Source organism: Calliphora vicina, chromosome 5 (assembly GCF_958450345.1).
Source record: "Calliphora vicina chromosome 5, idCalVici1.1, whole genome shotgun sequence".
Lineage (NCBI taxonomy): Eukaryota > Metazoa > Arthropoda > Insecta > Diptera > Calliphoridae > Calliphora > Calliphora vicina.
The window spans coordinates 12,820,933-12,848,170 of record NC_088784.1 but is presented as its reverse complement, the minus strand read 5'-3'; the positions used below and the strand labels follow the sequence as shown (position 1 = coordinate 12,848,170).

At 29.9% G+C, this 27,238-nt stretch overlaps 1 protein-coding gene across 2 annotated transcripts in view; it reads right to left on the bottom strand.

Annotated features, from left to right (window-relative positions):
- Nplp1 (Neuropeptide-like precursor 1) overlaps window positions 1-27,238 on the bottom strand; it is an 80,054-nt gene that overhangs the window by 8,647 nt on the left and 44,169 nt on the right. The window contains exons 2-4 of one of the 2 annotated variants that reach the window (XM_065511592.1): window positions 3,425-3,538; window positions 2,054-2,717; window positions 1,442-1,773 (exon numbers count right to left, since the gene is read on the bottom strand). In XM_065511592.1, the coding sequence (XP_065367664.1) occupies window positions 1,442-1,773; window positions 2,054-2,717; window positions 3,425-3,538 (1,110 nt within the window). The remainder of the gene's footprint in view (window positions 1-1,441; window positions 1,774-2,053; window positions 2,718-3,424; window positions 3,539-27,238) is intronic. The other variant, XM_065511591.1, reaches the window with a different exon arrangement.

Here is a 27,238-nt window from a genome sequence, read left to right as displayed (position 1 = left end):
TTCTGTTCTAGTTCTAGTTCTGTTCTAGTTCTGTTCTAGTTCTGTTCTAGTTCTGTTCTAGTTCTGTTCTAGTTCTGTTCTAGTTCTGTTCTAGTTCTGTTCTAGTTCTGTTCTAGTTCTGTTCTAGTTCTGTTCTAGTTCTGTTCTAGTTCTGTTCTAGTTCTGTTCTAGTTCTGTTCTAGTTCTGTTCTAGTTCTGTTCTAGTTCTGTTCTAGTTCTGTTCTAGTTCTGTTCTAGTTCTGTTCTAGTTCTGTTCTAGTTCTGTTCTAGTTCTGTTCTAGTTCTGTTCTAGTTCTGTTCTAGTTCTGTTCTAGTTCTGTTCTAGTTCTGTTCTAGTTCTGTTCTAGTTCTGTTCTAGTTCTGTTCTAGTTCTGTTCTAATTCTGTTCTAGTTCTGTTCTAGTTCTGTTCTAGTTCTGTTCTAGTTCTGTTCTAGTTCTGTTCTAGTTCTGTTCTAGTTCTGTTCTAGTTCTGTTCTAGTTCTGTTCTAGTTCTGTTCTAGTTCTGTTCTAGTTCTGTTCTAGTTCTGTTCTAGTTCTGTTCTAGTTCTGTTCTAGTTCTGTTCTAGTTCTGTTCTAGTTCTGTTCTAGTTCTGTTCTAGTTCTGTTCTAGTTCTGTTCTAGTTCTGTTCTAGTTCTGTTCTAGTTCTTTCTGGCTTTAAAAATAGATTTTTTAATCAATTTATTTTAGTATTTTCCTTTTGTTACGTCTCTGTTTAAGAATTCCTCTAAAATCTTAATATATTTAAACAATTTTAATATATAAATGTTTTCTCAACAATTTCATCACTTGTACATCACTCGCTATTTCTTTTTGGCATTAGAAATGAACAATAATTTGTTAGCACAAGCTTTACAGCCTTTATTTTGCCACATATTTTACAAATACTAAAAATGTTTTTGCATTATTTTTTGCCTAACAACGTAAATAATACACATCTATTAAATTATTTGCTAAAATAAATTGTATTCAAATTCGAACGCAAAAACACAATCAAATTGCTACAAAAGAAGCCAACAAATCGTAAAGAAAAAAAAATTCAACAACCTAAAAGTAGGCTTTTGTTTAAAAACAGATTACATTTTTCACAGCCATTGTTTGGCAGCCTAAATATAGACTACAGTTGTTTCTTGTTTGTTGATGTTTGTGGGTGGGTAGGTAGGTGTTGGTGTTGTACAGTGTGCAAAATTACATGCTTCAATTACAATTCCACAATTCAACTACGTTTTATCAAGGCAAGGGAAAATGTTTGATACAAACAAACATACACACAACAAAAAAAAGAAGAAGTATTGTACATAATTTTGAAATGCAATCAATCAACAGAATGGGAACGAAAATCAAGAAACAAAATTAACACATTGGAAGTTGAAAGTAGTACAAGAAGTAGATGAAACAGAAACAGAAAAGATAGCACACAAATCACCGCCATTTACTCATACAAATTGCCTGGCACGTCCAGAACGACTAAAACGGCCTCCACCTACTCCGGAACCAGCGGTACTGCGTAACGCCCTATACGAGGGCAAAAATCCCGAACGATATACAGCACCTATATGACGTTTGGTGGGTGCCGCATAATGTTCCTGCTCTTCCTCATCATCTTCCTCCTCCACAGCATCATCTTCATCATCATGCATCAATGCAGCTACACTATGGCTGTCGCCTTCTTCGTCGGGCAGATGGGTGACAGCTAGTGTAGCATCCTCATCTTCAAGGTTTTGTAATAAATGTGCATGTTCTATGCCAAATAATTCAGGATCCTTGGAGGTATCTTTTTGGTTTTGAATTTTTTTTTTGGAATTTTTTTTTCAATTTGAATTTTGAGTTTTGTTGTTAAGTGGTTTAGTATGGTTTATATATATATGTATATAAATAATTTGTTAAATTTATTGGCATACTTTTAGGTTTTATTTTGATATATATGTATATATAGTTATGTTAAGTATTTGTATATCAATATTATTTATAAATATCTTAATATTTTATATATACAAAAATATATATTACATTGCTCTAGCAGTTGTTGTAAAATATTTGAAAAAAAAACTCACCTAAAAATCTCTTTTGAGCACGACCAAAATCATCCCAATCCAAATCGGCATAAGTGCCATAGTTCCAGTAATAAGCCAAAGGATCCACATAATTATTATAAACCGCTGGCAAATACACATCATCTTCGGCACGCTTCTGCTGTACACCACCATGCACGGGAGAACCTTTCAATGCTCCAATATTACGTTTCTCGGCATTATTATACATTCTCGAATTATAACGAGCCACCGAAGCCATATTACGTTTGGGATCATTACGATTACCCAACATGCCCAATCTAGCCATGGTAGCCAAGTTACGTTTGCCATTTTGGGGCAATTGGAAATCTCTAGCCAATGTACCGATATTACGCTTGCCATAACCCATTAAACCACCCGATCTGGCCAAGGCACCCACATAACGTTTGTCTTCATTGCGCTGATCGCCATCGGGTATGATTTCGGGATCGGGTGTGGGCAATTGACCGTTTTTGGCCAGAGTGGCTAGACTACGTTTGGCAGCTGCCGCATTGTTGTGATGTAAAAGACCCTGAGCTGCTAGAGCGGCCACTGAACGTTTATCTTCCTCCAAATAGTCCATGTCATTGTTGAGACTCTGCTCTTCGCCCTCTTCCAGCTGGCGTTCGCGTAAAATGTTGCGCAATTGATTGCGTAAAGAAGCGGCCTGGGGGAGGAAATATGAAAAGAAAATTTGAAAAAAAAAAATTTTTGAATTGTTATTTTTATTTTTTTTTTAAATTTAAATTTTTTTAAAAATTTTTAAATTTAAAATTTTAAAAAAAAATTTTGATTTTTATAATTTTTTTTTTGGTGAAAAAAATTCGGGATAAAAAATATTTTTTTTCGATTTTGACCCATTGTAATTCCAACTTATTTTTTAATTTTTTTTTTTTTTTATTGAAACAAAATTCGTGTTAAAAAATATTTTTTTCCGATTTTGACCCATTGTAGGTCCAACTTATGGTCTTATATACGTCGTTGCAAAGGTCTTTGAAATATCTATCATTAGATATCCATATTGTATATATTAATGACTTCGTAATCCAAATGTAGGTCAAAAATAGGTCAGAAATCGAGATTGTCCTGGTTTTTTCCTCATATCTCAGCCATTTGTGGACCGATTTTGCTGATTTTAAATAGGAAACTTCTCGAAAGCATGTCTGACAGAATTATTAAAGATTTGGATCCCGAAGATATCTGGGGTCTTCAGAAAATTGATTTCAACAGACGGACAGACAGACGGATATGACTTAATCGACTCCGCTATCTATAAGGATCCAGAATATATATACTTGAAGGTGAAGGGTATAAAAAATTTCCAACATGTTGCTTTTCCAAAAGCTAAGAAACTGATAATGTTAATATACTTACATGCATTTGATATTGTGGACTTGGATACACCAATTGATTTATAATGGATTCCAATTCACAAGGTGATACATTGGCAACATCATCTGTGGCTTTAACGGCTCGTGGATGTTGTAGCTGGAAAAGAGAAATTGAAAACAAGAAAATAAGTAAAAAAGTGGATTTATGGGAAAACAAAAAAATGTTCCTACAAAATAACCAACAGACAGCTAGCAAGAGACTTGAACGACTCAAATGGAAATTACCTTAAAATGAAAAAGAATTCCTTACACAAAAAAAAAAGTAATTTAATGGTTCAACAATAAAATGTTTCTTTTTATGAGTTTGAATGAGGTTTTCAGCTAAAAACATTTATGTCTTTCCAGCACAACAACTTTTTTTAGGAATTAAAAAATGAGAAAAAAAAGAAAACTTAAAAACCAAAAGCCAAATGACAAAAATAATTGTAGATTTGAATAGAAATCTAATTTAAAATTAAGCAAAATGTTCTTTTTTTTTCTTTATTTCTAACAAAATTATTCAAGTTAATGAATTTATTTTGTACAATTCCTTGAATGACTAGAATTTTAAATGTTGCATGATTTTGGGGGATTATAACAGAAACACAGAAACAAAAACCTAAAATTGTTTGCATACTTTTAGGAGTTTAACTAAAATTCTTTTAGTTAGAAAACTGAGGGAGTGTTTTTTTTAATTTTTATTTGCGGAATGAAATTATAGTTTCAGTATAAGAATTTTAATGGAGATTAAAATAACATTTTAATATTTAAGTGAAAAGATAATGAGGAGATTTTGTAATTATAAGGCTTAAAGTTTTAATATTTTAAATTAAATGTTTTAAGCTTATCAAGTTTCCCTTTTCTGATTCTTATAAACAGTTTAAAGTTAATTTTATATTTAAAATTGTTGCATACTTTAAGGTGTTTCTAAGCTTGAAACTTATTTTCAAATATTTAGTATACTTGAAGATGTTTAAAACTTTATATAGGTTAAAAAATCTTAATAAAATCAATTTTGTTTTAAAATTTTACATATGCTTAACTTTTAACATTTATTTGCATACTTTTAACTGTTGTTTTTTTATTTACTAAAGTTAGTGCCTACTTCCAGGAGTTTAAAACTTCAGTTTAAATAATTTAACAAACCTCATTTTAAACAAATCCTTTCACACATTTAAATACTTTAACTGTTCTTAGTAGTTTAGAAAGTTGTCAAAGCACTCACTTAAGATTTTAGAAACCTTTAAGCTTTGTGGAAATTTTTGGTAAATATTTTAATTTTTTATTTATTTTGCTAAAAACTTTGGTAACAAAAACTTTGTTTAAAAAGTTCATACAAAGATTTCTTTACATATGTATTTTCTTTAGCAAATTTTAAGTGTTTCGAAATATTTAAAAGAATTTTTCTTTTTATATAATAATAAGCAGTTTAAATCCATGTACTTTTCTCAAAAGCAATTGAATTTAATAAAAAAATTCCTAGTAATTGCTTTAGCTATTTTCTAGGGCTTTTTGTTATTGCTAGTGTTTGAAATTGTTTATAAAAGCATTTGTTTAATGCCTGAGGCTTCTTTAAAAAATGTAGCATATTTTAGGGGACCTCTTTGATTTAAAAAGAAGAGTCTGCTTTTGTGTTTGCTATATTTTTAGGTTTCTTTAAAGGTCATTACGCTAATAATTGAGATGCGAGGTCAATAGACATTTAGTTCAAATTTGTATGATGGTCAGCCAGCAGCCATTGTTTATAAATTATGAAAATTTATCGTTAAAAAATCTTTAAGTTATCATGATTCCTATGAAATTCTAAGTTGATTAAGTTATATTAGCCAGTATGTTGAAAATACTAAAGCAATATTAATGAGATTCCCTTGGAATGTTTAAGAAACTTGTCTTAAGAAAATTTTTATTGAAAATCAGAAAAAATCAGTTTAGTAGAATTAATAAATTTTAAGTTTTTAAACAAATTGTAGTTTAACAAGTAAGAGAGCTATATTCGGCTGGGCCGAATCTTATATACCCTTCACCAAATTATACTTTAAAATAAAAATTTTAATTATTTTTAGGTGAACAAAATTTAAATATTTGTTTTCCAAAGTTGTTTTTTTAATTTTTTTTTTAAAATTTAAAAAAAATTTTTTTTAGTTTTTTTTAATGTTTTTTTTATTTTTTGGATTTTTTTTTTCGAAATTATTTAGTTTTTTTAATATTTAGTAAAAAATAATTTTTTGGTGAAAAAAAAAAATTCGGTTTAAAAAAAATATTTTTGCCGATTTTGACCCATTGTAGGTCCAACTTAATATGGTCTTATATACGTCGTTACAAAGGTCTTTGAAATATCTATCATTAGATATCCATATTGTGTATATTAATGACTTAGTAATCCAGATATAGTAGGTCAAAAATAGGTCGAATATCGAGGTTGTCCCGGTTTTTTTTCCTTATATTTCAGCCATTTCTGGACCGATTTCCTCGATTTTAAATAGCAACCGAAGCGAGCAAAGAATTCCGGAGATATTGATGTATGAATCGTGTATGTATGTTATTTGGGTGGCTTCGGAAAGTTGATTTTAACACACAGACGGACATGGCTATATACTTTGTGGGGTCGCAAATGAAAAATGTAGAAGTTACAAACGGAATGACAAACTTATGTTTACCCTTGTCACTCATAGTGAAGGGTATAATAACAGTATTTTCTACAGAAAATTTTATAAGTCTATTGGCTACTTTATATATCCCAGATTTCCATCTAGTTTTGAGTCAATTGTCGCTTTATTGGTTACTGGTAATCTAGAGTGGAGTTAGTATGAATTATATTGAATAATTCATTTCAAAAAGTACCTATGTATCCTTTGAAATTGCAACATCCAAGAAATCTATGTATCGAATATTCAATTGCCACTTTAGTGGTCCCTGGTAATCTAGAGTGAAGTCAGTTTAAACTATTTAAAATATCTCACTTTAGCCAGTACTCTTTAACACTAAAGTTATGTTTTAATTGAAAATATAAGTTCATTGACTATTTTACATATCCCATATAATGTAAAGAACATTCAATTGCCACTTTAGTGGTCCCTGGTAAACTATAGTGAAGTCAGTTTAAACTATTTTAAATATTTCACTTTAGCCAGTACTTTATGACACTTAAGTATTGATTTAATTGCAAAAATAAGTCCATTTTCTGCATTAGACATTTCATACAATTAAGTTTAGAGCTAATGGTCATTTTAGTGGCCCTTGGTAATCTAGAGAGGGATCAAATTAAACTGTTTTAGATTTCACTTTAGGAAGAACTTATGTCACTTAAATATTATTAGGAAGTACTTATATCACTTAAATATTATTAGCTGCTTTACACATCCATTAAATCTATGTAGTAAACATTCAATTGCCACTTTAGCGGTCCCTGGTAATCTAAAGTGAAGTCAGTTTAAACTATTTAAAATATCTCACTTTAGCCATTACTCTTTAACAATAAAGTTATGTTTTAATTGAAAATATAAGTTCATTGACTATTTTACATATCCCATACAATGTAGAGAACATTCAATTGCCACTTTAGTGGTCCCTGGTAATCTATAGTGAAGTCAGTTTAAACTATTTTATATATTTAACTTTAGCCAGTTCTTTATGACATTTAAGTATTGTTTTAATTGCAAAAATAAGTTCATTTTCTGCTTTAAACATTTCATACAATTAAGCTTAGAGCTAATGGTCATTTTAGTGGCCCTATGTAATAAAGAAAGGGGTCAAATTAATCATTTTTACATTTCATTGTTGGAAGTACTTATTTCACGTAAATATTATTAGGAAGTAATTATGTCACTTAAATATTATTAACTGCTTTACACATCCAAAAAAATATATGTAGTAAACATTCATTTGCCACTTTAGTGGTCCGTGGTAATCTAGAGTGAAGTCAGTTTAAACTATTAAAAATATTTCACTTTAGCCAGTACACTATAACTCTAAAGTAATGTTTTAATTGGAAATATAAGTTCATTGACTATTTTACATAACCCATATAATGTATAGAACATTAAATTGCCACTTTAGTCATCCCTGGTAATCTAGAGTGAAGTCAGTTTAAACTATTTTATATATTTAACTTTAGCCAGTACTTTATGACACTTAAGTATTGATTTAATTGCTAAAGTAAGTTCATTTTCTGCTTTAGACATTTCATACAATTAAGCTTAGAGCTAATGGTCATTTTAGTGGCCCTTGGTAATCTAGAGAGGGATCAAATTAAACTGTTTTAGATTTCACTTTAGGAAGAACTTATGTCACTTAAATATTATTAGGAAGTACTTATGTCACTTAAATATTATTAGCTGCTTTACACATCCAATAAATCTATGTAGTAAACATTCAATTGCCACTTTAGTGGTCCCTGGTAATCTAAAGTGAAGTCAGTTTAAACTATTTAAAATATTTCACTTTAGCCAGTACTCTTTAACACTAAAGTAATGATTTAATTGAAAATATAAGTTCATTGACTATTTTACATATCCCATACAATGTAGAGAACATTCAATTGCCACTTTAGTGGTCCCTGGTAATCTCTAGTGAAGTCAGTTTAAACTATTTTATATAGTTCACTTTAGCCAGTACCTTATGACACTTAAGTATTATTTTAATTGCAAAAATAAGATTATTGAGTGCTTTACACATCCCCTACAATTAAGCAATGGTCATTTTAGTGGTCCTTGGTAATCAAGACGGGGGTCAAATTAAACAGTTTTACATTTCACTTTAGGAAGTACTTATATTATTTAAATATTATTTGGAAATGATAATAGAAGTAAATTGTCTACTTTATGTATCTCAGATAATCTAGCAGGGAGTCAATTACCACCTTAGTGTCCCTTAGTAATCTATAGTGTGGTCAAATTAAACTCTTTTAGATGTCTCGAAGTTTTTAACTACTGCTGAGTCTATTGTCTTTTAAAGTTTCTTTATAATGTGGAATTTAACTGTTTTACACATCCCCTACAATTAATTAGAGTTAAAGGTCACTTTAGTGGTCCTTTGTAATCAAGAGAGTGGTCAAATGAAACCTTCATTTTAGTAAATATTTAAATACCATTTCAAATGACAATAGAGGTAAATTATCAACTTTATGTATCCCAGATAATCTAGCAAGGAGTCAGTTACCACTTTAGTGTCCCTTAGTAATCTATAGTGTAGTCAAATTAAACTCTTTCAGATTTCACCAATTTTTTGACTATTGCTGCCACTATAGTCCTTTAGACTCCCTTTATAATCCAATTTGTAGTATTTTGTTGTTTATTTTCATTTCACTTTAGGTTCAAGTCATTTTATTCACTTTAAATCCTAAATTGTTCGGCTCATTTTCATTTTCCTAAACCCTACCTTTAACCACTTACAATGATTTATAACTTTAATTATAAAATACAGCATAGTTTTATAATTTAATTTAGCTTTAACCCGTTTTGCCACCATTATTTATCTATTAAAAATTCTTTTATTACCTACACATTCGTTGGCAGTTTATATGCTACCTAAATCAAGTCTGCCTAATAGTATGCTGTAAAAATAATAAAGCATACTTGTAGGCGTATTTCAAATAGTATTTTCTATATAAAAACACAGCAAATAAACTATATACAAGCCTTTAGTTTTGATAGTGACCCAGTAAAGTTTTTAGACAGTAGTTTAAAAATTGTCTAAATTCTTCTTAGGACACCTACATGTAAAAATATCCAATTAAATAACAAGTCAATTTAACACTTGAGGAACTATGAAGAAAACTGGCTCAATGGAACCAGTATTATTTGCATTACTTCCGACCAGCTACCTCACTGTCTCTTTGTAATCTATGTTGTGGCAATTTCTATCTAAGTTCGCTAAGTAGAACTGCTGGGATATTTGCAAATATTTTACAGCTAAAAATAACTTTTTTTTGCCACACTTACTGTCTGTAGTTGTGTTCTCTCCCCCCCATAAACAAAATGTTTTATAATCAGCTTTATTTTATGCACACTCATGAGTTTTTCTATATAGTTTTTTATAAATATTCTCGTTTTTTTTTGCCATCTAATATCAACATAAAACTCTTAGCTTAAGTGAAAAGGTAACTGCAGGAAAATTGTTTTTCTTTAAAGGGAAAAATATCACTGTTTAAGCTAACAAAAGAATTTTCAACATCATCATTGAAGGAAAAATAATAAGAAGAAAAACATTTTCAAAAATGTCTTTGTCAAAAACACTAAGGTGAAGGAAATGTTTTCTTGTGCAGCACCTTAAAATATGCTTTACTAAATAACAGCAAGACAATACAAAAATACATTAAGGGTTAACATGTTGTTGTTAAGCATTTGTTAGCTGAAAACAGTTCATTTGTTTTATTTTTTTTTTTCAAGATTTTTGTCTTCTTGGAAAACTAAAATATGTTTTGAATCTTGTTGTTTTGTTAAAAACGTACTTATAACATTTAAAGCATATTTTAAGGGGTAGAGAAATACTATATAAATTACCACCTACATTTAGGGGTAAAAAAGTGTTATTTAAACACATGTTGAAACATGTTTTATATATAAAAGATTTTGACAACAAAAGTTGTACAGAAAAGTCATAGTAAAAGTAAAACATTTATTAAGTTGTAGGTTGTTGTTTATGGCCTTGCCGAGCTTAGCTTAGGGTATGTTTATATGTCAGCTTCTTTTGCAAAAGATTTGGATGTGTTAAAAGAGGGGTAAGTTAATTTTGAAACTGGTTCCTAAGGCTTATTTCTGTCTGTCTTGTATTTAAGTCAGTCAAGTGGTTTTTTCTGTTTGTTATTTGTCAACTGTTGTACATATATTTGTTCAACTGTCTGTTTAACTTTTACAATATGTCAGCATGGATTTGGGTAAAATTCTTTAATTTTATACTTTTTATAAGGGTATTTGTATAGAAGTTCTTGGATATTGTGAATAACACCTGGAAATATTTATTTAAGTAGCAAACAATTATAAATATTTAAGGGAAATTTATTAAATTCTAAGTCAATCAAATCCATAGCGCAGTTTAACTTTTAAAGTAAGACACAAATATAAATAACTTTTCTTTATAATAATTATGATTATTTTAAGAACTTTGGTATAGAAAATCAGCAAAATTGCCAAATAGAAAGACAAACTCGAATTAGCAATGTAACTTTACAGAGTAACATCTAAATAAATAACTAGTTACGTAGCTAGTCAGCTAGCTGACTCATCACGACTAATAAGATCATGTACCTAACGTTAACTGTTTTGAAGCAGCTACTAGACTTGTGCTTTATAGTTAAATTGACCACTTATTTTAGTTCATAGTTTAAAAATGAACTAGGTATCTCATTTAGTTTAATCGGTCTTTTTTTCATTTAGCTCAGACAAGTGAATCGTTCAATTGAACTAGTTCTTTCAGGAACTACCCAAGTTTACCAGCTACCAATTGGTCTCTTTGTAATCAAAGTAAAGTAAATTAACCTACTGCTAAGATACACATCTTAATATTTAATAAATACTTTGACTTTTATTAAAAAAGTTTAAAATTAATTTAAAAATACATTTGAACTTTACAATTAAATTTAACACTTATCTTTTTTACTCTGCAAGCTTAACTGCCATAATTTTAAACATTCAACTTAAATTTATTAACCCCAATACATGAATTTATTACAAATAATAATATATTTTTAATACACCACAATTTTAAAGACAACTTTATATAAAAACTTTAATAAATATAAAGTATTTCAATAATTTATTACTTTATTTCCTTAATTTTCTATTTAATATATTTAATATATTTTTAATACACCACAATTTTAAAGACAACTTTATATAAAAACTTTAATAAATATAAAGTATTTCAATAATTTATTACTTTATTTCCTTAATTTTCTATTTAATCCCTTTTATTCTCCTCATTTCTACCTTTTACTACTATTCCCTAATAATCCCCACTTGTTGCTCTCCTATTACCCTTTCTCTTAACCATAGGCAACCCTTTCTCTTTCATTGTTTACTTTCTTTAGTTTAATTCTTTTATTCGTGGACAACGCGTGTCACCCACCTAATCGTTCGTATTAATATAATAATTATTTGTGTTTAAACATGTAAATTTAATAAATAAATTGCATAAAAATGTTAAGCAATAGTTAAAGTTTATAAATGTATAAAAATATTATTAAAAAGTATCAATAATTAAAAAGAAAACTCCGTGTAAATATTTGCGGCCAAATATTTTAGTGCAAATTAAGTGCAATAGCCAAAAAAATAATGGTGGGCTTGAAATGATTGTGTGTTGTTGTTGTTTTTTTAGATGATGCTCTCTCACTCCACTAACTTAGTAAACTCTCCTTAAATATTAGTGAGGGTTTTAAAGAGTTAACGATGTTTAAGTAAATAATAAGAAAAGGGGAAGTAAAATTAAATTGTGTAAAGTGTTCTAAGGCCAAAAATAAAGTAATTAATGTTATAAAAGTGTTATAATAGTAAAGTTTTGTTGTAAATTAAGGAAAATTCTTAAGAAAAGGCTATAATTATAAAATAAAATAAGAAAATAATTAAAAATCTATTAGAAATTAAAAAATATAAGAAATTTATTAATGAAAAGTGAATAATAAAAATCTAATTTATTAATTAAAAGAAATCATATGTAAAATTTGATAAAATGAAAATAATTTATTAAACGCAAAGTTAAATATAATTTATAAAAAAATGCGTTTTAACAAATGTGAATTACCACTACAAGGAAAGCTACAACTTCTATATTTGGCCGATTTATGCAGAAATGTGTAAGGTAAGTTATAATTTTATTAAAAAATAAGTAAGAGTGCTATATTCGGCTGTGTCGAATCTTATATACCCTTCCCCAAGTTTTGGTTGAAAAAAATTATTTGATGAAAATAAATTTGTTTAAAAAAAATGTTGGTAAAAAGAATTGGTGAAAAAACGAGATATTCGCATCTGACTTTCTAGATTTTAAATAACAATCTAAGTGTGATTATAGCTGATATATTGACGTATCACTCATTAAGGTTCTACACATTTGACAATATTGGAAAGGTGGCAAAAAATGTCGATTTAAATAAAAAAGTTGAAAGCTCGAAAAGTTGACTTTTCATAAATCACCAAAAGTCGAAAGGTAGACTATTCAAAAATTTAAAAAAGACAAAAGTTCGAAAAGTCGACTTTTAAAAAATCTAAAAAAGTCGTAAGGATGACTTTTTGTTTCAATTATAGAACTTTGAGGGCTTCGGAAAGTTGATTTCAACATGCAGATAAAAGTCGATAAAAAATTTAAAGTTCAAAAAGTCGTCTTTTCACAATTTATCAAAAGTCGAAAGGTAGACTATTCAAAAATTTAAAAAAGTCAAAACTACGAAAAGTTCAGTTTTAAAAAATCTAAAAAAGTCGTAAGGACGACTCTTTATGTTTCAATTATAGAACCCTATCACTCATGTATGTAAGTTATTTGAGGGCTTCGGAAAGTTGATTTCAACATACAGATGGACAGGAGTACATAGCTATAGCGACACCGCTATCTATAACGATACATAGAGAGCTCCAAGATTATATGGACGAATAAAATTTCAAGGTACAGGCCGTCCCCCATTACAATTGCTCCGTGTATTGTAGAAACAAGTTATGTAAAATATTAGAATGATAGGATAACACTAACTGGTGGCGCAACGTTCTATTTTTTTTTTCAATTTTCATTAAAATCGGACCAAAATATATAACATTTCGCTATCTTTTCATTAGAAATTCCAAATATTGAAAAATTAGACCTTTGACCTTCACGATTTAAGGGTTAACGTTTTCCGATTTTAAAAAAACTTTCAGAGTATAATATTGTAGAAAAAGATTACTTAAAATACATAACCATAGGGTAACATAGAGACGACACGTAATTGTCAAAAACGTAAGTCTGTTATCAAAAACCTATCTCTGGCAACAACAAAATACATGCTAGTCAATGTATTTTGTTGTGTCAGACATATCTCTATGTACATAACAATAGGGAAATTAGGCTCATTCTCCAAAAAATTAGTTTTTCTCGAAAACCGCTAAATTTAAATCGCATGTACGGAAAAACTAAAGAAGATATTGACATACTTTTTTCATATTTTTATTCACTATTACATTCTCAATAAATCCCAATGTAATGAATGATCAATAAATTCTAAAATTTGTTTAACCAAATTTTTAAAAATTTGATAATGTAATTTTGAAAATTCCTCTAATAAGAGGCAGTAGGTTAATTTATAAATGCAGCCGGTTTTACCAGCTCACTTAGGTTCATGAATTGGTCCCATTATTATACCCTAAAAGATCATGTTCAGGCCCTCACTAATAAATGCATCAATCTTCCTAATGTACAGTCTCTATAGATCCGCTAAACCGTACTTAAAAGGATTACCTATTCCCAATAAAGCAGGGCAAAGACAGAGGCGATGTTCAACCATTTCCTCCTAGTCTTCGTCATGATAGCTTCATTCTCCCAGCATGCGCACTAGGCTGGGCCGATTTTTTTCACGAAAAATCGTATAGCAGAAATGCAATCTACGGAAAATTCTAAGAAATTTTCCCCAAGGAACCATAGGTCTTATGTCAAATCCTATTTTTTATTAGATAAAAGACGAAATGCGCAAGATAGGATTTGATTTTAGACCTATGGTTCCTTGGGGAAAATTTCGTAGAATTTTCCGTAGATTGCGTTTCTGCTATATGATTTCTTATGATCTTCTTTTTGATCCACTATACAAATAGACCCGGCCTAATGCGCACCAATGTCCTGTAAGCACGGCTATCAATATTCGTAGTCGAGCTCGTGATAGCCCCTTAAGGGAAGTTGACCTATGATTGTGGTAAACGGGCCATGTAAGCGATATCGAGCAAATTGTCCATATGAGCTGGCCAACTAGACCAAATTTGCGCTCTATGAGTAATTTACAACAAGAGAGCGATATACCGATCAAATGATTGATCTCATTAGTTCATTAGTGATACTATTGCCGAGTACACCAGCGTGACTCGGCACCCAGAATGATATCAGGTTAGACACTCGGCATTCATGTATCAATTTGGATGACGAATAGACATTAGAGAGGGATTTAAAAGCAGGTTTTACTGTTAGTACAAATTTGTATATTCTCACCAAATAGCATATAGTACTTCATCCAGTGTACCGCCCTTTTGATGGCTGAAATCTCAGCCTGAATTATACTACATTGATCATGTAGCCTGAAAAACAGCCCCTTTTGAAAACTTGGAATAAAGCAGTGACAGTAAAACGGCAATAATTGCAGCAGTATATGATTTGTAGTGAGTCGTGCGTAAATTGAAATAAAAAGAAAAAACTTTTAAAACAGTCTACACTTTAGATTACAAAGGGACACTAAAGTGACAATTAACTCCAAGCTAAATTTTCTGGGATATGTAAGGATGCCAACTGACCTATATTTGAGTTTTAAAGGACACATAAGAGTTAAATTTATAGAAAATGGAGTCAGCCTAGACATTTGTGAGAAGTAGTAACTTAAAGTGATACATTATCTTTAACAAATCTGATGTTTTTTTTAAATTTCTGCTCTAAATATCTTTCCATTTAAAAACTTTAAATATTTTCTATCAAAATGTTACCACATATTAACCATAAACTATATAATTTAGTATGTGTAGAAATGTTAAACACAATATAATATAAAATAATAAGATTACCAACAATTTACAGCTTGATGTTAGTGAATAAAAATCCAGATTTATTTAAATACTTAAACATAATAAACTTCTCAGTAAGCACACATGCTTACTGACAAGTGTGTGTAAAATAAACACAAATACTCTCAAATAAAACTATAAGTGTATGAGTAACCATTGTTTGCAGTCATTTTACAAAAAAAAAAAAAGTTTTAAATATCACCCTAAAGTATGCAACAGTAGAAAACAACTAAAGTTTTTTTCCACATAATCTGGCAGCTAATGATTTTCATATTTATTGTTGGGGGGATTGCTTAAACAATATAGCAAAGCAAACATATTTATTTATACTTATTTTCTATTATGAAAAATATGAAAAGGATAAAAAACATATTATAAAAGTTATCTGTATCTCCGTCTAACTGTCTGTCTTGCAGTTATATTCATGTCCTTTTTAGTTAAACTAGTATTTCATTTCAGTTTTTTTTTATGTTCTGCTGTTGCTATTTTACAACATTTTATTAGCTTGTGAAATTGTTGAGGAAAAAAGAAATGAGAAATGAAGCTGTTTTGCTCCAAATAAATAAATTGAAAAAATAAGAAAAAAAGGTTTTATTTGTTAAACATGTCAAAGACACCTGTTGCAAATATGCTTGCTATAAAACAACCGAGTTAATTATGTCTTTTTCATAAACAGGAACAGAAATTTTATTTCATAGTTTGCAACAAATACTAGCTGTCAAAAAATATTTATGTATTTGTTAAACGGAAACAAGGCTTTAAACCCTGATTATATTGTTTTGTTTTGACTATTAACTAAAGTGACATAAATTGTAACGAAATCATAAAAGAAAATAACAAAATTATTTGCTTATTAGGGTAAAAATTCCATTTAAACAGTCTTTTGAAGTATTTATTTAGCAGCAACACAAAAATGTTGCCTAACTTTAGGCATTTTATTAAGTTCATAACAAGTAATTTGATTGCTAAAAATGTATCAAACAAAAATTAATGAAAAAAGGTTTAAATTGTTTCGCAAAATTCCTAATAATTTGTAAAATATTTTTGAATTTCAATTTAATTGAAATACCTTAAACTGAGTTCGAAAGGGGTGTAAAATATAAGTTAGTAAACAGATAAAAACAAGCTTTTCTTAAACAATTTGTTCGCATTTTTTATTATTTGTTGCATACTTTCAGGAGTTTAACATATATTTTTACAAATATCTAAGCTACACTGCTTCCAACTAGTACAATAAATTAGTAGCATGTTTTTACATGTTCTACGAAAAACTTCGCCATCAGTTAAATTCTACTTTTTCCTCAGGTAAATTTTAGCTAGGTATTGGGTAATTTGTTAAGTAACAAAAAAACTAACAGCAACACATGGCACATTACAGGAAAAACCATATATTTATTTTCTAGTGCATACTTTCAGGATATTGTATGCAGCAGTATAACATTTATCACATGTTGGTGGTTTTATGCAAATTTTTATAAACATTTAAGTTTAAATTTCTTTTACAATAGAAAATCTACAAAAATAAAATTTTTAAGAAAAATAATTAAAGTAATGCAAAATACTATTCATAAATTTTCTCTGAGACAACTTTTAAAATATTTGCAATAAAATATGTAAAAAATTGTTATAAAAAATGCAGCATATTTTAAGGGGGATTTTATTAAGCAAATATTTTTTAGCGAATTTAGAATTCTAGTATTTTTATAAGAAAAAGTTTTGTTCCTCAAAAAAATATTTAAATTTTTTATAGTTTATAAAGCTTTGTTAGCTTTGTTTGCCAAACTTTTTAGCAACAAAACTGCACGTTTTCTTTGTAGTTATTTCCAGGAAAAATTGATTTATTTTATAAGTTCAACTAAGTAAATAACACTTATAGCCACGGCCATATTCAGCTTTGATGTTTAGTATCATAAAAGTTATGGCATAACTTTAGGCGAGTTTGTGTAAAAACTGTTTAAAGCAGTTAATACAAGGGAAATTATTTGGAAAAGTTGTTAGTTAGTTAGTTAGTTAACTTTATTGAGACTTCTTTTTTTTCATATTACAAGATTTACAACATTAAATATTATAAGAAAACTTAAAACTATAGCGTATTATTTTAATTTCATGAGTATTCGGTCATGCGACTAGCTTATCAAAATTCTAGAAAACTAATTACTTATATGTAAAATTAATTATTAATATTGTGTGAAACAATGTTTGCTCCCGACATTTAGCAATACGAGTAGAGTTATATCTACATTTATTGAACTTAAAATAAAAAACTTAAAAACTAAATCTTAAATCTAATTAAATCTAAAACAAAAAAATGTAATAAATAATAAAATTAAACAAAACAAAACAAAAAAATAATTAAAAATAATGTTCACCCCCTATGTATTCCGGGAGTTGTACTTGAGTAGAAGTTTAGACCAGGAAAATGATTCAGTGGTTCATGTAAAATTCCAACAGTGGAGAGGTAATTAGTGTTTGACCAACTAAATCCTTGCTCGTTTGACAGAATATCTTGCATTACATTGCCTTCAAAATATGACAATCTGTCAACAAAGCGTTTCATCAAATCGAGAGCATAAAAAGAAAGTGGAGGTATTTTTGCCTCCTCATAAATGAATTTATTTGAAAACCTTTTATTATAAGCTTTGAAATTCTTCTCTATGCACTTTCGTACAATATGCCGTTCAAAAATTTCCATCTTCCTCATCATTGTTTTTGAAATGCTGAACCATATTGGAAATGCATACAGAAGAATTGGTCTTATACTTACTTTATATAAAAGTAATTTAGTATTAATTGGCAAGAATTTGTTATTAAATAGTTTTGAAAATGCACCCTTAACACGATTTGCCTTCTCCATGTTAAAAACAACATGTTTATTAAACTTTAAAAGTTTATTAAAGTTAACTCCAAGGTATTTTATGCTGTCCTTAAATGTGATTTCAGAACCATTTAACATTAATTTCAAATTCTTGCTCTCCGGAACAACAGTATATTTACATTTCCCGGAAGCATTTCTTAAACAGATTGCATTGCTTTTCGAGGCATTAATTTTTATTCCCCAATGAGAATAAAATTCATCAACATTCTTAAGGTGCAATGAAACACGTTGGAGTGCAATTTGAGGTGACTCATCATGAGCATAAAGCAATGAATCGTCGGCATAAAGTATTCCTTTGGAATCATTATATTCATGTGGAAAATCATATATGAAAATATTGTATAAATGAGGTGCCAATACAGATCCCTGCGGAACACCACAATAAACACCACCCTGAGATGATAACACACTATCAATCTGTATGCAAAATCTCCTGTCATCGAAAAAGCTCCGAAAAAGTTTTATAATTGATGAATCAAAGCCTATCCTTATCATTTTGAATAATATGCCATCTTGGTAGGCCTTATCAAAAGCTTTTTCGATGTCAAGCGATACTGCAACAGTACATTTACCTCTTCTCAAATTCTGTATTACTCCAGAGTGAAACTTCAGAAGAGCATGCACCGTAGAATTACCTTTCTTAAACCCAAATTGATTCTCAGGAATATACGCATCATTTAAGGCTATATCCATTTTCTCCCGAATAATTCTTTCAAATAACTTCCCTACATTAGAAAGTAATGAAATTGGTCTCAAGTTGTTAACATCGCTATTGCCCTTCTGTTTTGGAATAGGAACGATTTTAGCAATTTTCCACACACGGGGAAAATAGCAATTATTTAAACAATTATTAAACAATATGGTAAGATATTCAAAAGCCTTTGCTGGAAATTTCCTAATTATATAATTTGATATATCATCCAAACCGCACGATTTTTTATTATTTATCAATTTAGAAATGTCTAAAAGAGAATTTAAATCCGTAAATTTTGGGTTGCCAAGATTATTCAATGATGTTATGTCATCATTGAATGTTATAAAATTTGAAACTTGAGAAATAGTGTCGGTGATTGTTTCATTTATTTCCGAAATATTTCTATTTGGAGGAGAACCTTGATAAACAGTTGCAAAATGTTCCTTTAAAGCGTCTAATTTTTGATTTAGCTGTGTAATTTTGACCCCATTTACTGAAACTTCCTTAACGTGAGAACGATTGTTATTTCCTATCATCCTAAAAATTTGCTTATAAGCCCATGGACCAGGTTTTATTTCCCTTAATCTCTCATTGAAAAGGGTTGCTTGCTCCTTTTCAATCTGTTCCTTTATAATAATCTTAAGTAAATCAATTTGTTTCGAAATAAGCAAATATTCAGGATGTCTCCTGTTTAATGTTCTAGTGAATATCCTCTTTAAATCTTTTTGCCAGTTATATTTAATTTTTAAAAACTTTTTTACTTTCTCCGAAACAATATATTTTCGATTTCTGTTTTCAATCTTTTTAGAATTTATCTTCGTTATAAAACTCACAGAAGTATTAAATTCCTCTATAAAATAATCTATTTCATCATTAGTTAAATTTCTATTGTTTGGGGGGAAGTGATTTAATAGGCTTCTACTTAAATCCATTTTGAATGCATTCCAGTTTGTTTCTTTAAAAGACACAAAACATTTGGGAGTTTCAAAAATAAAGTTAAAATCTGAAATGCATATCTGAAGTCCCAAAGGAATATGATCCGAAAAAGTTGGAAGTGTAGATGTCTTATAATTTTGTTGAGAATTATCAATAAAATTTGTGCTTACTATAAAGTGGTCTAAATGAGAGGATCCGCCGGGATATGTTGGGTATGCATCACAAATTCTGGTAACCGAAATAGATTCGTCTTGAAGCCATGTCGTTAGCACTTCACCATTGAAATTGTTGTTGACATCACCCCAAGAAATGTGTTTTGCATTCAAGTTTGAGTTTGAAACATTCAAAATTGAAGAAAGACCACTACAAATAATTTGACGATTACAGTTACATTGAAAATAAATTGAACCACAGAGAATTTTCTTAATACTACCATTTATAGAAACATGTACTTCCACAAACAAATTTGGAAACCGAAGATTTGGAATACTGATCCTTGAAAATGATATAGATTTTCTTAGAGCTATACTAACACCTAATGAGCTGTCATCCCTCAGAATAGTATAATTATCAAAATATACATTTGTGTCCGAAGACAAATGCATTTCCTGTAAAAAAGCAATCTCAATATTAAATTGATTCAGTAGCCTATTCAGCTCAATTTTCCTTCCTATATGGATAAGAGAACCAACATTAAATGTAACTAAATTTAGAGAATTACGGACCATATACATCTTGAATATCTTTAATTAAACTCAAGCACTCTTTCCTTGCCTGATCTCTTGACATTGTCTTATAATTTTGCATAAAATTATTAACTTTTTCCTCTAAAGTTAGAGGATCAGGAGCACATAACATTTTCGCTAGCTTTATAAATTCTTGAATTAATAAAGGTTTTTCCGGTTTGCTTTGTGTCGGTACTTCATTCAAAACATTGAACAAACTGGCAAATGGTCTATCAGCTAAAACGGAATTGGAGGGATTTAATGCTCTGGCAACATTGTCAGCTGCGGACATTTTCCTATTTTTTGCTTCCTGATATGACTTTTCCTTAAATGAAACGTATTTCTTGTAAGCGGGGCAGCCCCTATAACTTGAAGTATGACCATTCTCATTACAGTTAACACAAAATGGTGTTACATTACTTTCAGTAGTAATAGTGCATTCACCAGGGTTGTGCTTATTGTGGCATTTTACACAAGAAAATGGACGGCTACAATTTCTTGAATAATGACCCCAACGTTGACATCTCCAACATTGGGGTATTTTTTTACTAGCCTTTGGCCGTTCCCATGACACTACTTGATTCAGAATATACTTCAAACCGAGCAACTCATTAGCTTTATGATTGGGCTTAAGGATCACCAAAAACAATCCCGTGTCGGTACCGTTTTTCCTAGAATATTCAGTCGAGAATTTCGAAATAGAATCAACCGTATCCGGAATAATTCTATCAATTTCCGACTTAATATCGTTAATATCAGATTTATAATAAAGGCCTCTACAAACTACGCTCTGTCGTTTATATTCCTTAGGAGTATACGTGTGTGAAGGAATTTCCTTTTCTTTTAATAACTGCATCATTTCCGCATGAGCAGACGAATCTTTAAAATACAATTTACTTTTGTATTTAGACTGATTTTTGATTTTAAATTCTACATTTTTTGAATTTAACTGGTCAATAAGAGATTTTACATTTACATTCTCCAGAAATATAGGGGGACAATACGAATTATTCTTGTTAACACGTGTTTGAGAATCATTATTATTTCTAGAATTATTACGTTCTGAATTCATGTTATTAATTGGCCTTTCGGCTTCTACATTCAAATCTCCTAAAAGTGAATACTTATTTGAACGATTAATACTATCAACTACCTTATTTATAAATTGACATTTTGTCAAATCGATTTTTACGTCACCTTGAAATTTTCGTTTTTTATTTTTGACAGTTTTAAAGTCTTCTTCTATTGAGGATATTGAACTTGATTCTTGATCCATATAGAATTCTTCTTCCAATTGTACATTCTGAATTTGTATGTTCTCTAAAATTGTAACATTGTTGTTGCTAGATTCCAATGTTTTTTTAGAATCATTCAATTGAGTTGTTGTTGACTGTTCAGCAAATACAGCATCGAAAAATTGTTTTCCTAGTTGAGAATTTTTATCAACATCAATATTTTTTACAGCTTCCTTAAATTTATTTGCAATTTCTGCTCTTGATTGCGAGCCAGATGGTAATATATTCATTGCGCCATTGAGAATTGCTGATGTTTCGACGTTATCATTTGTTAACGATTTTAGGGAATTGTTCGGAGGACGTCCTCCAGTCTGGGAAAGCAATGGATCCCTTTCCATTTAAATTGTTCAATTGAAATTGATGGAATAAGAGTTTTTAAATGTTTGATTTAGCCAAACAATTGAAAATAAAATTTGTTATATTTAATTTATTTTTTTTTTGACAGGAAAAAAATTTTTTTTTTAAATATTTTTCAGAGCTTTTTTAAAATACGTCTGCTACGTTTCACAGTTGACAAGAAACTCTCTTTGGAAAAGTTGTTTGATTATAAATATGAAAGGCGTATTTGCCGAATAGAATAACTTACTAAACTTAACAATAACTGAACTAGAACTGAACTAAATAATAACTGAACTAGAACTGAACTAGAACTGAACTAGAACTGAACTAGAACTGAACTAGAACTGAACTAGAACTGAACTAGAACTGAACTAGAACTGAACTAGAACTGAACTAGAACTGAACTAGAACTGAACTAGAACTGAACTAGAACTGAACTAGAACTGAACTAGAACTGAACTAGAACTGAACTAGAACTGAACTAGAACTGAACTAGAACTGAACTAGAACTAAATAATAACTGAACTAGAACTGAACTAGAACTGAACTAGAACTGAACTAGAACTGAACTAGAACTGAACTAGAACTGAACTAGAACTGAACTAGAACTGAACTAGAACTGAACTAGAACTGAACTAGAACTGAACTAGAACTGAACTAGAACTGAACTAGAACTGAACTAGAACTGAACTAGAACTGAACTAGAACTGAACTAGAACTGAACTAGAACTGAACTAGAACTGAACTAGAACTGAACTAGAACTGAACTAGAACTGAACTAGAACTGAACTAGAACTGAACTAGAACTGAACTAGAACTGAACTAGAACTGAACTAGAACTGAACTAGAACTGAACTAGAACTGAACTAGAACTGAACTAGAACTGAACTAGAACTGAACTAGAACTGAACTAGAACTGAACTAGAACTGAACTAGAACTGAACTAGAACTGAACTAGAACTGAACTAGAACTGAACTAGAACTGAACTAGAACTGAACTAGAACTGAACTAGAACTGAACTAGAACTGAACTAGAACTGAACTAGAACTGAACTAGAACTGAACTAGAACTGAACTAGAACTGAACTAGAACTGAACTAGAACTGAACTAGAACTGAACTAGAACTGAACTAGAACTGAACTAGAACTGAACTAGAACTACACTAGAACTGAACTAGATCTGAACTAGATCTGAACTAGAACTGAACTAGAACTGAACTAGAACTGAACTAGAACTGAACTAGAACTGAACTAGAACTGAACTAGAACTGAACTAGAACTGAACTAGAACTGAACTAGAACTGAACTAGAACTGAACTAGAACTGAACTAGAACTGAACTAGAACTGAACTAGAACTGAACTAGAACTGAACTAGAACTGAACTAGAACTGAACTAGAACTGAACTAGAACTGAACTAGAACTGAACTAGAACTGAACTAGAACTGAACTAGAACTGAACTAGAACTGAACTAGAACTGAACTAGAACTGAACTAGAACTGAACTAGAACTGAACTAGAACTGAACTAGAACTGAACTAGAACTGAACTAGAACTGAACTAGAACTGAACTAGAACTGAACTAGAACTGAACTAGAACTGAACTAGAACTGAACTAGAACTGAACTAGAACTGAACTAGAACTGAACTAGAACTGAACTAGAACTGAACTAGAACTGAACTAGAACTGAACTAGAACTGAACTAGAACTGAACTAGAACTGAACTAGAACTGAACTAGAACTGAACTAGAACTGAACTAGAACTGAACTAGAACTGAACTAGAACTGAACTAGAACTGAACTAGAACTGAACTAGAACTGAACTAGAACTGAACTAGAACTGAACTAGAACTGAACTAGAACTGAACTAGAACTGAACTAGAACTGAACTAGAACTGAACTAGAACTGAACTAGAACTGAACTAGAACTGAACTAGAACTGAACTAGAACTGAACTAGAACTGAACTAGAACTGAACTAGAACTGAACTAGAACTGAACTAGAACTGAACTAGAACTGAACTAGAACTGAACTAGAACTGAACTAGAACTGAACTAGAACTGAACTAGAACTGAACTAGAACTGAACTAGAACTGAACTAGAACTGAACTAGAACTGAACTAGAACTGAACTAGAACTGAACTAGAACTGAACTAGAACTGAACTAGAACTGAACTAGAACTGAACTAGAACTGAACTAGAACTGAACTAGAACTGAACTAGAACTGAACTAGAACTGAACTAGAACTGAACTAGAACTGAACTAGAACTGAACTAGAACTGAACTAGAACTGAACTAGAACTGAACTAGAACTGAACTAGAACTGAACTAGAACTGAACTAGAACTGAACTAGAACTGAACTAGAACTGAACTAGAACTGAACTAGAACTGAACTAGAACTGAACTAGAACTGAACTAGAACTGAACTAGAACTGAACTAGAACTGAACTAGAACTGAACTAGAACTGAACTAGAACTGAACTAGAACTGAACTAGAACTGAACTAGAACTGAACTAGAACTGAACTAGAACTGAACTAGAACTGAACTAGAACTGAACTAGAACTGAACTAGAACTGAACTAGAACTGAACTAGAACTGAACTAGAACTGAACTAGAACTGAACTAGAACTGAACTAGAACTGAACTAGAACTGAACTAGAACTGAACTAGAACTGAACTAGAACTGAACTAGAACTGAACTAGAACTGAACTAGAACTGAACTAGAACTGAACTAGAACTGAACTAGAACTGAACTAGAACTGAACTAGAACTGAACTAGAACTGAACTAGAACTGAACTAGAACTGAACTAGAACTGAACTAGAACTGAACTAGAACTGAACTAGAACTGAACTAGAACTGAACTAGAACTGAACTAGAACTGAACTAGAACTGAACTAGAACTGAACTAGAACTGAACTAGAACTGAACTAGAACTGAACTAGAACTGAACTAGAACTGAACTAGAACTGAACTAGAACTGAACTAGAACTGAACTAGAACTGAACTAGAACTGAACTAGAACTGAACTAGAACTGAACTAGAACTGAACTAGAACTGAACTAGAACTGAACTAGAACTGAACTAGAACTGAACTAGAACTGAACTAGAACTGAACTAGAACTGAACTAGAACTGAACTAGAACTGAACTAGAACTGAACTAGAACTGAACTAGAACTGAACTAGAACTGAACTAGAACTGAACTAGAACTGAACTAGAACTGAACTAGAACTGAACTAGAACTGAACTAGAACTGAACTAGAACTGAACTAGAACTGAACTAGAACTGAACTAGAACTGAACTAGAACTGAACTAGAACTGAACTAGAACTGAACTAGAACTGAACTAGAACTGAACTAGAACTGAACTAGAACTGAACTAGAACTGAACTAGAACTGAACTAGAACTGAACTAGAACTGAACTGGAACTGGAACTGAACTAGAACTGAACTAGAACTGAACTAGAACTGAACTAGAACTGAACTGGAACTGAACTAGAACTGAACTAGAACTGAACTAGAACTGAACTAGAACTGAACTAGAACTGAACTAGAACTGAACTAGAACTGAACTAGAACTGAACTAGAACTGAACTAGAACTGAACTAGAACTGAACTAGAACTGAACTAGAACTGAACTAGAACTGAACTAGAACTGAACTAGAACTGAACTAGAACTGAACTAGAACTGAACTAGAACTGAACTAAAAATGCTGGAATATGAAATACATCATAAAGTGCAGTTGATCAATTTGGCTGATTGGCATATAAACACATATGTAAATTTAATTTTTCTTGCTCTAAAGGATTTACTACTCTTTTGTGCATAAAACATTATTGGAATAAATTTTATTCTTTAATAAAATATTGTAGTTATTTTGCCATAAAATATGCTTTAAAAAATACGTTTATATGTATGTTACAGATTTTGCTTTTTTATACCGAAAGCTTTTACCACTCAAACATTATAAAAATAAATAAAAAAAATGTTGCATATTTTAGGGAAGTCTATGTATGCGTATGTAAAAATAAAATCCTTTGTAAGGCCGGGTGTTATAAAAGATAAAACAAAATTTTAAACAAAATCCCACTCAAAAAAAAAAATTATGTTAAAAATAGAAATATTTGTAAAAATTTGAAGGACATTATTAAGAAAAGATTGTGAAATACAATCTTATGAAGCTTTAACATTTTAGGTTTTCGATGACAATATGTAGATTAAATTTTTAACACAATTTAGTTGCATACAATGATACTTGAATAGAATTTTAATTGAGAACATAGAAGACTTGAAAATAATATATTTATAAAGATTCTTTATCATAAGGTAAGGAAATTTATTTTTTTAAGTAAAAAATTTGAGATTTAAAACTATTTTGTAATAAAAAGGTTCTTGTAATTTAACAACTTAAAAATATATTAAGTTTTATACAATAATTGTTCTATGTTAAGTTATCTGGTGACAGCAAACCTCATTATTTCTCATTTCCAATTAAATTGTGGCATATTTCTAGGCTAAAACAAATTTTCTCTCACAAAACACGTTTCTTGTTGCCCAATAATCTCATCAATCATATTTGTAGGTGACATTTACATTATTGCTTAAACAATTTGCTCTAGTAATTAGTTTACTTTATGAGGCTAATTAAAAGCTTGTTCCAGCAAACACTTAATACACAATTTACAATATTCACAGCATACTTTAAGGTGAAAGCTAAAAGTGCAAAGATTCTTAATGAGTAAAATTTTAAGAAATTATCAAGTAGAATATTTTTTTGGGGATTAAAATAAATAAGACTAAATTAAAAATGCTAATTAATTTGGGTTAACATTGTGTAAGGCTTAAAATGCCAATTATTAAAATGCCTACAGTCAACACAAGTAATTGTTTAAATCTTTTAAGCATAATTAATGTTAAAAAGAAGAATTATTTTAAAGTAGATTGCATTTGTAGACAAAAATGTAGGTAGAAAATATTTAGCATATTTTATATATTTTAAATGCGACCTTTTATTGTAGGTTTCTTTAACAGTTTGACCTAAATTAAGAAAAATTTTTTTAAAAAAAACTGTTGCCTATTTTTTGGTAGTGAATACTTTTATACATAAACTTAATAAATTTATATTAAATGGCCATTGTATTTTAAATTAAGTTGGTTAGCATTGAACTTCAATTTTATCCACTTACAATTGACTAATTAATGAAATTTTGAACAAAAAACTTGCTTAATC